Source organism: Mustela nivalis, assembly GCF_964662115.1.
Source record: "Mustela nivalis genome assembly, chromosome: 6".
NCBI lineage: Eukaryota > Metazoa > Chordata > Mammalia > Carnivora > Mustelidae > Mustela > Mustela nivalis.
In genome coordinates, this window is record NC_139025.1 from 108,916,646 (window position 1) to 108,931,451 (window position 14,806).

General features: G+C 34.9%; 1 protein-coding gene across 12 annotated transcripts in view; it reads right to left on the reverse strand.

The window, feature by feature from the left end:
* Positions 1 to 14,806, reverse strand: part of TCF12 (transcription factor 12) — a 390,121-nt gene that overhangs the window by 215,870 nt on the left and 159,445 nt on the right. For 8 of the 12 annotated variants that reach the window (XM_082733805.1, XM_082733797.1, XM_082733804.1 and 5 more), the window contains one exon: positions 9,498 to 9,571. In XM_082733805.1, coding sequence (XP_082589931.1) covers positions 9,498 to 9,571 — 74 coding nt within the window. Of the gene's footprint in view, positions 1 to 1,349; positions 1,412 to 9,497; positions 9,572 to 14,806 lie in introns of all 12 variants that reach the window. The other 4 variants (XM_082733800.1, XM_082733810.1, XM_082733798.1 and 1 more) reach the window with 1 other exon arrangement.

The following is a 14,806-nucleotide window of genomic DNA, read 5'->3' on the forward strand; positions in this document are numbered from 1 at the left end:
CTGGCTACTAGTCTTGGATGTTTAATATCTGTTAAGTTATTCACCTTCTGTGAACCTCAATTTCCTCACCTCTAAAATGGACAGGATTTTTAAAATGGCTTTTTGGTAGCTGGTGTGAAGCTTAAAATAGGGAACATGTGAAAGGTTTTAAATGATATTGTAACAAATGATAGTTATGATTACTGCTTTTAACAAAAAATAGGCTAAGTGGACCTAGAAAGGTATCCAGCCCAAATCTACCTTCCATTCTGTTCTTATGGATAAGAAATATGTGAATCTATAGAAAATTTAAAAAGCTGCTAGAAATAAGACCTCAACAATTACAAAAAGGGACATAGGAGATATTCAAAGAGTAGTAAGTTTTGACTTTCATCTGTTAATTAATCAATTTTTTTAAAGATTTTATTTATTTATTTGACAGACAGAGATCACAAGTAGGCAGAGAAGCAGGCAGAGAGAGAGGAGGAAGCAGGCTCCCCGCTGGGCAGAGAGCCCGATGTGGGGCTCGATCCCAGGACCCTGGGATCATGACCGGAGCCGAAGGCAGAGGCTTTAACTCACTGAGCCACCCAGGTGCCCCTCATCTGTTAATTTAAAGATTAAATAGGGAGGGAAAAATGAAACAAGACATAACCAGAGAGGGACAAACTGAGGGTTGCTGGAGGGGAGGGGAGTGGGAAGGATGGGGTGTCTGGGTGATGGGCACTGGGGAGGGTATGTGCTATCGTGAGTGCTGTGAATTGTGTAAGACTGATGAATTACAGACCTGTACTCCTGAAACAAATAATACATTATACGTTAATTGAAAGAAAATTTTAGACTAAATAATGATAAGATTTTAAAGTAAGAACTGTAAAGATCAGTCCTGATAAAGATGTTATATGACAGGCATGCAAAGTTAGGTAAAACAGTGAGGTGACAAACCGACATAAAGGCTGGTTCCAAAAGCTATGTGACAGTATCTGATTGCATACTATCCCTGGAAGAACAGGTAAATGAAAAAAATAGGTCTGCCTAGATCTTAAAATGGAAAAGTAGACAACCTGATAGCTGTGTGATTTCTTTCATTTTAAATATATGATAGCAAGAGATTTAAAGGAGCTTACATCATCCTAACCCAATATTTTCCTTATCTAAGAACTAAGATTACAAATTATAGGCAGGTGTTGTTTTGAATAGAAAGAGTAACACACAACATTTTCCCTCATGGGTTTATTTAAACCTAACTTTAAAATGCACCCTTTTCTCATCCATAGTTTTTCTTCACATTCAGAACATTCAGAAGGAGCAGTTACATAACAAAACAGAGATTAATGGGAACATAGATGCAATATATAGAAAACACTTACTTTAATTCTCTGTCCCTCCTGTCTTGCTTTGCTATTTAACTGCTTCATCTCGTGTTTTGTACCTGAGATCAAGAGGCATAAAATACTATTTCAAAATTTGTGTGTCCTTTCTAATTATTGCATTTGAACTTGTAGTAGCTATAAAACCTACACCATTTCCCCTTTGAAAATAAAAACAATAGCAAACAATAAACAACTAGAGAAAATATCTACTCTAAAGAAGAGAAAGTAGCACTAAACTTTATTACCCATCAATGCTATCAATGGAGGACAATGAGTAAAAATTTATTTTTTTATTCACACAACTGGATTTTCCTATTTATAAGGGAAACTATTATAACCAATCTGGTAGTTGCATCACACAACTGCAGCTACCTTGTCAAACCTGAATAAAACACGGGAGTTTAATTCAGGAGTCATCATTCTGTGGGAAGAGTGAATATATACAATTTTATATCTTCCTCAGTTGCCAATGTGCCAGTTTTGGTTTTTTTTTTTTTTTTTCTTTTCCCCTTTGAGACACCACTCCTCTTTCCATTATTTTGTGGTCTTGAACCTATCATCCTAATCTGTCTCATTTCATCGCAAGTAGGCCTATGTAGTAGTATTTTTCCAGATCATCCTATTTCTTGTCACTCTTTTACTTTGGATCCATCCCTCATTCCACAATATACTGATCTTCACAAAATCCTTTGTGTCATTCCCTCCCTAAAAATTTATTTTTAAGTGGCTCTCTAACTTGCCAAAGGACAGACTATGTTTCTAAGGTTACGTGCCTTATCACATTATATGCGTATATAGCAAGATCATTTACTCTTTACTGAATTTCGTGACTCTGAGGGCTCTGTACTTGTGGTCCCATCATTCCACACTTCCAAAAGCTGTCTTCCTTTTAATCTTATTCATACAAATACTGTTTGTCCTACAATGATCTACTCAAACACTTCCTCTTCACTCTTTCCCAATCACCAAAAGTAATCTCTTTATCTCCTATAACCAATGAAATTAATTTGATAATTAACTACTTGTTGCCAAACAATTATAGCTTCTTCACTGCTGCCTTAAGAGTTAAAGTTTTATAATTTATTTAACTCTTTAGGGAAAAATGACTTGTATTTCTAACCATTATTTCCTGAACTCTAAGATATACTTTGTTCTCTATTAATGATGGAGAAATTGAGTGCCTCTATAAATCTCATCATCTTAAAACTGGGGCACCAAAGTAAGCTCATGTTCCTTAAAAAGCAGAAGGACAACATTACCATCCTTATTTACAAAGGTAGCTCTCAGACCACTGTGCTATACTGGGAGAAGGAAATTACAGGTTCTCTCTATCCCTAGATATTCCTAGGCCTCTATGGTCAAATGTAAATGAAATACTCATCAGTCTCTCCAGTATACTCTGGCCAGTATAACCAGTATAACCCTTCTTAGGGTCAGAAGAACCTCTGTGTATTATGTATAAATAGCACACAGATGAGGCTCTATTATCTCATCTCCAACTTGCTATCCACCCAACTATAGAATGGCTGTTTGCAAGCTCAGCCACATGAATGAAAAGATACTGAATGCCTGCTAAGAAGGGAGAGAACGCTAGGCAGAATTAAAGGTCACTTTAGCTACATCAGGCAGAAATGGTCTAGGAGCAGCTAGAGAGGTAATATTTAACTCATTCACAATACCTTATAGACTCAGTTTAGTTTCCATAGAATCTGAAAGCCAGGTGCCCATTCTAGTTGAATTTTTACTTATTTTTGTTTCCCTTATCCAAAGGAAGTAGTACCCAATCTATGGCTTTGAGTATGAATCTTAGAAGGCTAGAGCAACTCCTGAATCTCTGTACTCTCATATTTATTTTCTACCTGACTTGGGTCTATCAGGCTGCCATCCATGCATATTCCTGATAAACAGCCAAAGAAATGACCACTGCTGGTGCTTTTTAAACAAGATGAACACTCACCCTGCTACCACACTGTAACAGGTAGCAGAAAGTCAGAGTATATATTAAAACAAAAGACCTCAAAACATACCTACTATTTATTTCTTGATTAAAAGTCTGAAATTATTTTGTGCTGAGTCATAGACAGCCGCCAAACGTAGTTTTTTAAAGCCAACTCATCACCACATAACTGGTTTTCCCCTTCTCCACTAATAGGCTTGAGTCTGGAACTTTGCTAAGGTAGTTACTATTAGTATCCACCTCCCTTCAATCAATGAAAAAAGGAAAAGGAAAAAAAAATTTGAGGCAAAGAGAAAAAATCTGCTTAGAGTCATATAGCTAGGAAACAGTGCCAGAAATAGAACCCACACAACTTGATTTCAATGTTCAAGCTCTTAAATCCTATGCTTGTCTGCCTCATGATATACTATACAGGCTAGCAAACTTTTTTTTTTTTTTTTTTAATTATATCATGTCCCATGTCCTCTTCTGAAATATCAAACACAGATCCTCTTTTTTCTTCAGCTTTCTCTTATTCTTTTCCATTCCTTCCGTATGTGGCAAAAAATTTAAGACACTTCTTCTTTGGCTTGGGAAATACTAAGGTAAGGGTGTTAAAAAGTAACTGTATAGAATGTGGAATATCTGAGTTCTAGACCAAAGTCTGTCATTAACTAGATAAATTGTCTAGCCAAATCTTATGTGTATTTTGTATCAACACCACCTATTTCAACCTAGCCAAATTTCAAATTCTCTTAGTCTTCTCAACTATACAATTAAAAGACTGGACATAGAGAGCTAGCACATTTTCTAGTTTTGAAATTCTATGATACTGCAAAATGGGGAGGAAAGGAAGAACAACACGGACATGACTGTTTCAATCTGCAAACCGTATTTTATACAGAGAAGGGGAAACCATGGTAGAAATTTCACCACTGAAAATATAAGCAGTCAAACTCATGTAACTGAATGTTGCTTCTTTCCCTCAAAATAACTACAATAGATTATAACCTGAAAAATGCTCACAATTAAAATGCCAACTGCTGGTCACTGCTAGTCACTGCTGATGCCTATAAATATAAATATAAGTTCTATTAGTGGTACTGATCTCTCTTACTTTTTAAAGGGAGGAATGAAAAATTCTGTATCTTAGGGAAGAATGTCAGTGGGAAGACTTCTCCCATTTCCTGTGAGCCCTGCCGTAACACTAGGATGCAAACCCCAATGGTACTTCAGTACTTTGAGCTTGGCCTACGTTGGATTGCAGAGCTGAGAGGGCAGGAAAACCAAGATGTCATAGCCCCTTGAAATTTCCATGAACTAAAATGATCACACAACATTTCAGAAATGGAATTTGTACATCAGGAAGTACAACCAAGAAAAAGAAAAATGAAGTACTCATTATTTGGAGAGAATAATACTAATGATGGTAATAATAGTAATAGCAGCTTTCATTTATTGTATTAATAAATGAAATGAAATACTTCATAGCTATTATTACATTTCATCTTTACTCAAACCCAACAAAGTATGTGTAAAATTATGATAATTTTAGAGATGAGAAATCTGAGCCACAAAGAGGTTGAGTAACTTGTCCAAAGTAACAAAGTGCAATTCTCCAGAGGTGGTGATCTTAAATAAAATGTTTCACTAAGTAGTATCATTAATCAGGACAGTAATTTGTTAAGCATAGGAGAAAGGAAGCCCATTACCATTAATACCACCACCACTGACTTCAAACTTTGAGCTTCATCATAAATCAACTTTGATTCTTCTCCATCTCCAGACACAATTAATTTAGTAAATCTAACAATTCTTCCCAAATTTGATTATATTCAGCAAACATGTATAGAACATCCATTATGTAAAAAGCCTTGTATTAGAGTAAAACTTTTATATCTAAGTTTATCACAGGACTTCTGCTTTCCTAAGAAAGAAATAGATAGTTGACAGGGTAAGGAAATAGATTTTATCTATTCCTTTCACAAATCTAAAGGGAAGTATATTCGGCCACAACAGAAACAGCAAATACTTCTTACTCATTACACTTAGGAAGTAGCACATCTGCAAATGTATTCCTTCATTTAAATTTGGTTGATTGTTACATATAGATCTAGTTAATAAATTCTGATATACATAAGATTAAAGCCAACACTTACACACCACTATGTAGCAGACACTGATCTAAGCACTTTACACAGACTTATCTCATTTAAAAATAGATTTACATGCATTTAAAACTCATGACAACCTTATAAAGTAGTTATTACCCCCATTTTACAGATGAGTGAACTGAGGCACAGCAGATTTAGGTAACTTGTCCACAATCATACAGGTAGTAAGTGGCAGAGATTGGATTCATACCCAGGCATTCTGGCTCCAGAGTCTATGGTCTTGACCACTGCCTTCTAAAGGGGAGGGGGGAACTGGAATTAAGTCTGGAAGTGGAATTAAGCACTGATGTGATGGTAAATAACAAAAATCATGGTATTCTCTGCCCTTTATGCCTGGTGCAATGTCAAATATAGAAAACACTTGTTTGCAGGAAAAGATAAAAACTAAGGGAAAGAAGGAACTATACATCTTGCCCACATCTAAACTATTTGAGATCTTAACTGCTCTATTCAATCTCTGGTGCTTTAACCTCAAACACGACTTCTCACATATTTCTGAAAATAAGTGCTATTCACACCATGATGGTGCTTTTTCTGTTCATTTGTGTATGTTGTTCTGCAAAGGCAGGCAGTAGGTCAACAGTGCAGAAACCACGTCTCTAACAAAGGTAGAGAGATTTGAGGTACATGCCACAAATGCTCTTACTTCCTTATGAGTGTCTCAAACTTGGTTGTCTCATCTCCACATTTTGTTAAGAATGCTAAGCATGTCTACCATTTCTTCTGTAACCACTATTAGGTACAGCATTTGTTTCTGTGTCTGCCTATCAAAAATTCTTTCTTGATTCATGTGCTATGGATAGTTCTGATAACCAGACCTCAACAAATCACCTGCATACTGTAAGGCTACTTAACTTGTGAATTTGGGAAAAATAGGGCAGACTGGACTGACTTTTCCTGCTTCTGAGAGAATATATATAAGACTAATTACATTGATGAGAAGTTGTGGCCTCTTAACCAGAGAACTCTGGTAGACCTCATTTACATATCAAGGTTATTAGAGCAGAATGCTATCTTTGTTAGATTTAAATATTTTTTTTGATTTTATTTATTTGAAAGACAGAGATCACAAGTAGGCAGAGAGGGAGGCAGAGGGAGAGGAAGGGAAGCAGGCTCCCCGCTGAGCAGAGAACTTGATGTGGGGTTCAATCCCAGTACCCTTGGATCATGACCCGAGCCAAAGACAGAGGCTTTAACCCACTGAGCCACCCAGGCGCCCCTCTTTGTTAGATTTAAAGCCAGTTCCAATTAGGCAAAAAGCATACAAAGCAAAAATTCCCTTTAAAACGTTGTTAAACAGATATTAAGTTCAACCTACATGATTTGGTGTAACCAATCTTATACAGTAAAATGCAGGGTTGAAATACATTAATAGAGTAGTATTTAATAGAGTTCATGTGCCAAATAATACAGTAACACAAAAAATGATTCTTTTTCCCCCTTACAGTTTTAGCGTGGGGGTGGAGAGACAGGGAGGGAGGGAGAACAGCAACTCAGTTGAATCCAACAAAACTAAAATCATATACTTTATAACCCCACCAAAGTACTCATTCTGCAGGTTTACATACTTTTTATTGTGGCCTATTAAGTATTTTCAAACTTTACAAAAAGTAAAATAAAAAAATCTTCTATCAGGAATGTAAAACTAAATTATTTTTTAAATGATGCAACTTGCTGTGATGGAAATTTATTATTTATACTGGTAAAGTCTAAATAAATGTCACTAATATAATTTCTACAAAAATATCTGCAATTTCATTAAAGTTTACATTGACTTATTAATAATTTTACAATGCATCAAATTTCATTTATAGCTAATATCGGTATTTACTCCTGAATTTAAAAAACTGAAGATACTATGATACTCAGTAGAATAAATACTTTGGTAAACCGAGATTCTTATTAACAAAATTATATCCACCTATACTTATGATTGTGAAAAAAAATAGTCAACTTAAAAGATGACATTTAACAATTAAACTCAGAAAGTTGGTAACATTCCTATAAAGGAGTGCTGAGGGCAGCTTCAAAGATAACCATAAATGTCTTTCCCTGGTGAAAAGAGTTCAGGGAGTTTAAGTGATTGAAATTATAAATGAAACATAAACTTCTTAACTAGATAACTAAACCATTTTAGTTCAAAATCATGACCAGGACAGAAGAAGCAAAGTGAGTGGAAGAGTAGATTTCAATGAGAATAAAAATAAATGCTAGCATTAAATCACTACTCTATCTGATATCTCAGTAGACTGGTAAGAAGAAAAAGGGAAAAAAAAAAAATATATATATATATATTGTATGGTAGACTAGGAATAGCTAAAGATTAATCTGGGTTTTTAAAGAGAAAACTAGTTTACTATTAAATCAATTTACAATGCATACAATACACACTCAAAAAATTAAGAGTAAAAAATAGCATTTCATATTCACCTATCTATCAAATAGCAAAACAGAAAAGGAAGATTTGCTTTGAAGTCCATCTCTAGAGGTAAACTTAATTTCACAGTCATGAAATATGTAAATGTTTGGATATACTATTATGTTCCCTTTTCCTAGAATCCTATTTAGCACTCAAGTAAGAAAAGAAATTGAAGTCTGAAAGGAAACATAAGGTACAAAGGCACCATTTAATGTATTTTAAGAAATAATGTTATCACACATTAACTCAAGACTTTGAAAGAAAATAATCCAATATTAATAAACAGTATTCTGTTCTCCACTATAATAAAATAAAATTCATACTTAGCAATTAAAACAGGAAACCTACCTTTCCTATTCACATATTATTTAAAGCATCAAAAACTTTTAAAGGAAGGAAATTTGGACATCAACCAGTTCAACTATCCCCAAGATAAAACAAGGTGCCCGAGATTTCACCACAGAGTTGACAGTAAACCCAAGTCTTATGGTGCCCGAGACAGTGCTCTTTACACTACAATCCAGCTTTCTCAGCACTGAGTCCCAAAAGGAAAACACTAAAAACCATGTTTAATTGTCTCTCTATGTATCTTTTTGGATTCTACATGACTATTTTGTTTCTTCCCAAAGTATTTAAAATAAATTAAACATAGGCTACAGCCAAAGAGAGTAACAAACCACATGTTTTAACTTAGCGCTTTTTTAATACAAAGCAGCATAACCCATATGGACACTAAGAACTCCAATCACATACTGTTTCCTTCCATTTATGCCAATTTGCTTCCAGTATTAAGTATCCATAAATTTTATGCTTCTCCATCTTCTACTGGTTAATTCTAAGAGAAGTAAATAATTCACTGTTCATGCAAAGCATAACATTTTTGAAAAATTATCCCTTAACCTCACGAATTTACTGTGGATTCTGGGAACAGAGTTTAATTTTACTGATAATTCTTTGGTCTAATTTTTAATATTTCAGTCTTATTATTTTAAACTTTTGGGGGATTTATTGTTTGTTTATTGATTTAAAAAAAAGTTCTAACCTTTTGACCTTTCCAAGCATAAAACACTAGCTTGGTCCTATTTTCTCTTAACTGCCAACCAAGAAATGTCATCTGTTATGTCGGTTTTGATATGCTTCCAAGAGACAGGGCTATAGAGTCCCTGGTATAAATGGCTGATGACTACTACTGGAACAAGAACGACAGAGGAAAGACTAGAAACTGGTATTTGGAAAGTCAGTGCCATCTCTCTAAAGGTAATACATGAAGAAAACAATACAGAAAGAAAAATGACTATGTATGGTAAGAATACTTAGTGAGGCATTCCAAATTCTTCCAACTTTAGTAAAGAGTACTGCAGGCAATCCAGGTATAGAAATAACACCAAGAACATTTCCTTCATTATAAGAAATAAAATAAACTCCCAAAGTATGATAATAAATTAAAATATAAAAAAAATTAAATCTACCACAAGGGTACTACATATTCTATGGTATTCCCATGTAAATATGTTAATATTTATTTCTCTTAAGAAACAGAGCTCATATATGAAAAGTCTTACTTATTCTGCCAAATTACTTTATAGTTTTAATCAAGGGTTGGTGAATGAACTTACTCTAGATGAGTCATAAGAGGGGCTTGGTTGACCACTTGTTCCCCAAGATGTTGTACCTCCTCGTTCATCCATACCTAAGGAGAGAAGAAAGTGAAAGATATAAATCCAAAAGGCTATGATGGATTTGTTTTCATACAGTATGGCAGAGAGTACAAGTCAGCAAGTAGTATTTGCATTTGTATGGAACTCACTGTGTACCAACCAATTCTTGTCTCAGAAATCTGAAGAAAATAAGCTACCTCAGAAAGTATTCATCACTGCTCCATACAACTCCTTTTGAACAATGCAGACTTTCAGAACCAAAACATCTTTGGAGGCTTCAAAATAGGGCATATCTAGGTCTCCACATTTCTGTCACATCCACTGCTACTTCTAAAAGTAGATAAAACCCCCAACTTTCTATAGTTTAGTGCTGTCTACATGAAAATATGAAGAATTTAGTTCTTATGGATAAGCCTTAGAAAATGAAGCAAGTTGGGGAGCCTGGGTGGTTCAGTTGGTTAGGCGGCTGACTCTTGATTTTGGATCAGGTCATGATCTCAGGGTTGTGAGATCAAGCCCCACACTGGGCTCTGCACTGGGTATGGAGGCTACTTAAGATTCTCTCCCTGTTGCCCTCTGCCCATCTCCCTCTCTATTTAAAAAAAAAAAAAAGAATGAAGCAATTTGGAAAAATGTTAATAAGTTAACAAAATTTTAATTTTATTAAGTTAATAAAATTAAGTCAAGTTAATAAAATTAGTTTCTAGTACGACATTGACTAGATATTCTTAACTGAAGGTATCAAATTAAATCAAACTATACCAAATCATAACAAATCAATGTTATTTACATTAAAACTAATAAAAATGTAGTGACAACTCATCCTAGTAAAATCTCCTCTAAAATCTGATTTTAAATGAGTAGATCTACTGTCTCTCTCTCTCTTTTTTTAAAGATTTTATTTATTTATTTGACAGAGAGAGACACAGCGAGAGAGGGAACATAAGCAGGGAGAGTGGGTGAGGGGGGGAGCAGGCTTCCTGCTGAGCAGGGAGCCTGATGTGGGGCTCTCCATCCCAAGACCCTGGGATCATGACCTGAGCCTAAGGCAGATGCTTAATGACTGAGCCACCCACGAGCCCCAAGTAGATCTACTCTTATGAAAATTGCAAAGGATAACTCAAAGTGAAAAAGGATTAACAAAAAATCAATTTATTGTGTTCTTTAATGTACCTTCTGAAGGTTTGGCTCCATTATTTTCACCTTCCTGCCACTCCCTAGAAAAAGTTGAAAGAGCTAGAGACCTCTCAATCTAGGTATCTCTCCCTTTGCTGTTTCAAGGACCAGTCCTTTTCATCCTTGACCCCAAGCAGTGTATGCTTTCCCAACCCTTTCCAAGTTTTCTACAAACACGAACAGCTGACTTTTCTTCATGCTTTCATAAGAAAACTCAAGATGTTCCAAAGACAACATTCTACTAAGTTTAGAACCTCCTTTTCTTTAAAAAAAAAAAAAAAAAAAAAAAAATTCCTTGACATCCTCTGTGATTTAGATGAGAATGTGGTCTGTAGTGAGTTAAATACCACAAATTCTCCAGTAACTAGCCATGATTCTCACTCTTCCACAGGGACAGAACTGCCAACTGAAGGGATAGGTGACAAACAGGAAGAGGACTCACTTTCCAAAGTAGAATTTACTAATCACTAAATCAGCTAGTAGGACCTTAATTTATTCTTTTTATGAACCTGTACTTTCTGTATTAAGTGATTAATGTACATTTTTAAAAGTTTTTAAAAACACAATAGTAAAAAGATGGGTACCTACTACAGAAAACACTCTAGGCATAATTTCAAGTGAACCAGAAGCTTTGAAAACAAAGAGAGATGATAAACAAAAATACACAGTGTTTTGTTCATGCCTGGATAATTCTTACTAAAATTCTAGATTTAGGAAAGATTCTTTGACAAGTTTGGGAGATATCACAAAAAATATACTTTGTTACCATCTCTCCAGTATCACTAATTACTTTGGGCTATATTCCAAGCATTTTCTTTGTAAGCAACACTGTAGAATAGCAGTCAGAATTCCTATGAGACCCAATCCAAGAAAAGGCTACTTACTAACACACAAAATCCTATAATAAAAAACTACTTATGAAACTGCAAATAATTTTCTGAAAATTTAATTTTTTAAATCATACTTCCCATTTGCAACTGTTTTTCTATATAGGTAAAGTTTTTTTATACTACATAGCCAAAGTAAAATACAAACTTAAATTGACTACTGAAGGCAGGGTCTCAAATATTTGTACACCCCTATTCTATTGCATTATTTAAAATAGCCAAAAGGTATAAGCAACTCAAGTATCCACTGACAGATGAATGGATAAATAAAATGTGACATATACATAAAATGCAGTATTATTCAGCCTTAAAAATGAAGGAAATTCTAGTGCCTGGGTGGCTCAGATGGTTAAGCGACTGCCTTAGGCTCAGATCATGATCCTGGAGTGCCAGGATCGAGTCCCACACCAGGCTCCCTGCTCAGCAGGGAGTCTGCTTCTCCCTTTGACCTTCCCCCCTGTCACGGTCTCTCTCTCGAATAAATAAAAAAGTCTTTTAAAAAAATGAAGGAAATTCTTACACACGGTACACCTGAATGCACCTGAAGACATTTATGTTAAGTAAAATAAACCACCACAAAAAGAACAAATACTGTACAATTCCATTTATATCAAATGCCTGGAGTAGTCAAATCCATGGAGAAAAAAAAAGAATGGTGGGGCTGGGAGGGGGAAGGTAATCTTACTTTCAGTTAAAGTTCAGAACACAGAATAGAAACTTATAGCCTAATGAAAAGAATCAGACCATAATTTGTTTTATGACTCTGAACGGTCTTATATCAAATGAGAAATAAATATGAGGTCTATGTGTTATTAACATACACCCGTAAAAGAAAATACAAAAAAAAGATAAGTGCTTGCTATAGAAAACATCACAGACAAGATTTTTAAAAGATACATGAAATTCTGTGAAAACACATACTCAATTTTCATCAAGTGACACTAATTACTCCCACAGTGTAAAAGAAGAGCAAAGATTTAATGAAATTAAAAGAGATGATAATTAAGCCAACAGCTAAGGAGTGTGACATATCAGTGATACTGGACATGGCAGGGGGATTCAAAGGATGCTAAAGACTAACAAGGATTTGGCGTGGTTTGAAACTCAGAGCTCTATAGTTTTATTGTTAACATATCCAGTCTCTGAGAAGGTCGTGGCTGGCACTGACAAAGTCAAGAGTCATCTTTCAACATCAATGACTCCTTTCTGCTGAAGACAATGGCTGTACAAACAGAAATATGAAAGGAATAATAAACTTTCCAAAGCTTCAGCCATAAGACCAAGGTAAGCAGAAAAAAAGAAATCATACACAGAAAATAATACAGAACTGTACAAACTGACCAAAATTTAGACAAATTGATAAAAATCTAAAGAACTATTTATCAATAGGAAAATAGAATACAGTTGCAATACAGTGATTAGGAAGAAAACATTCCTATTAAGATACATCTGTACCATCCCTGCCATGTATTTTCTATCTTCCCATTTCTAGTCTATGAATTCCAATGTCAACAATTTTTAGAAAAGCTAGTACCTCGATTAAAAGATTAAACTACTAGATGTAAGAGAAAGCTTAACAATCACTGAGTGGTAAAAATACTTAGAGTTTTTTTTTGTTTGTTTTTGTTTTTATAAATTTTTATTTTTTATAAACATATATTTTTATCCCCTGGGGATAAAAAAAAAAATACTTAGAGTTTTAACTTTCTAATAAATTATTCTATTTCTAGTCAACAAGATTAATAAAAGGGTTAATCAATAATTTAATATAGAGATTTAAATAACCTTTTGCTTTTTTTCAGTATTTTATATACAGATTCTCTTACATACCAGCTTTTTTATATAGAATCAATTAAATACAGTCTAATATATATTTTGATTCCACAGGCCCAGTTTCAATAGGTATACATACTATTTTTAATATTTTCCAGTAAAGAACATTAAATTTTTTACATAAAAAACACAAGGGTCTATAAATTTAAGATAACAATTCGCTACCTTCTCATTTAATAGGAAAAGTAACTAAAATCAAATCATAAGTCACTACATACACAGGCAGTTCCTTAAGAGGCTAGGTAGGACTCTGGAGAAGGAATAAGAGGTAAAAACTGAGTTTCTGAGGTGTCAGAGAGCAAAATTCTTGGAGAAGCAAGCAAACTTCCTGGTAAAGTTTAACATACAGCAGTATCCTCTTTTCTATGAAGAACTCAGATATTAGTCTATCTGCTTCCTCTCTGTTGCTACCGTCTTTAGTTTTTGCTCAGAAGTATTCTCTTGAGTTGATCATAAAACTACTTCACAACTTCTATCCTACCTCTTCTTTTATTCTCCTAGTACAGAGTCCTATAAACCTCGAGGTTTTTATCCATTAGCAAAAACTGGAAACAGACTTTGGTGGGGGAGGGGAATGACTTTTCTATACTCTTAAACATCTGGGTTTTTTCCTCCCACGTGGGCCCAAAAGAGTACAGAGTTCGTGTAACACAAAGTACTACCCATGGTTTGATTAGACTCCGGGAAGATCTGCCAGGAGGTACAAGGAGTGAATAAGGAGAAAAGCTGCTGACCAGTTCCATCTTTTCCTACTTGCCACTGTCACCAATGACTGCCACCTGATGCTGAGACCTGAGTAAAGTGACAAACAGCTCTGGAACTGGGAAAATATTTCAGATAGTAGTGGGGAGTCTATTGAGCACAGAAAGAATGAAAGGAAGAAGGCAGACAATACAAAGAATGGAGTGAAGAGTGGTTAGGATATCCCTGCAGTAAAAGCTGATAAGAAAAACAAGACACTACAACCACTCTGCTTGGTATCTACCCTTATGAAAAAGGGACATACATAAAGTTGGAAGGAAGAGCACAGGGAATCTCTCTCTCTCTCTCTTTGTCACACACACACACACACACACACACACACACACACCCCTTTAGGAGCACTGAAATCAAGTTTTTTATCCTAGCAAGTAAAATGTACTTTACAAATATCAAATCCCAACACTGTTATAAATAAGGGAAAGACAATAAACTTGGCAGGACTGCCATCTGCTATAAGGTGATTCAATAAATAATTTGATGAAAGAAATTGGACTGGAGATGGCTATGTTAGATAACCAAAGCTATCCATGTGTCTCTTCAACAGTTTCTTTACTCAATTTTATTTGTGGAGTAATGGTATTTGTTTAGTTAACACTCCAAGGCTACAAT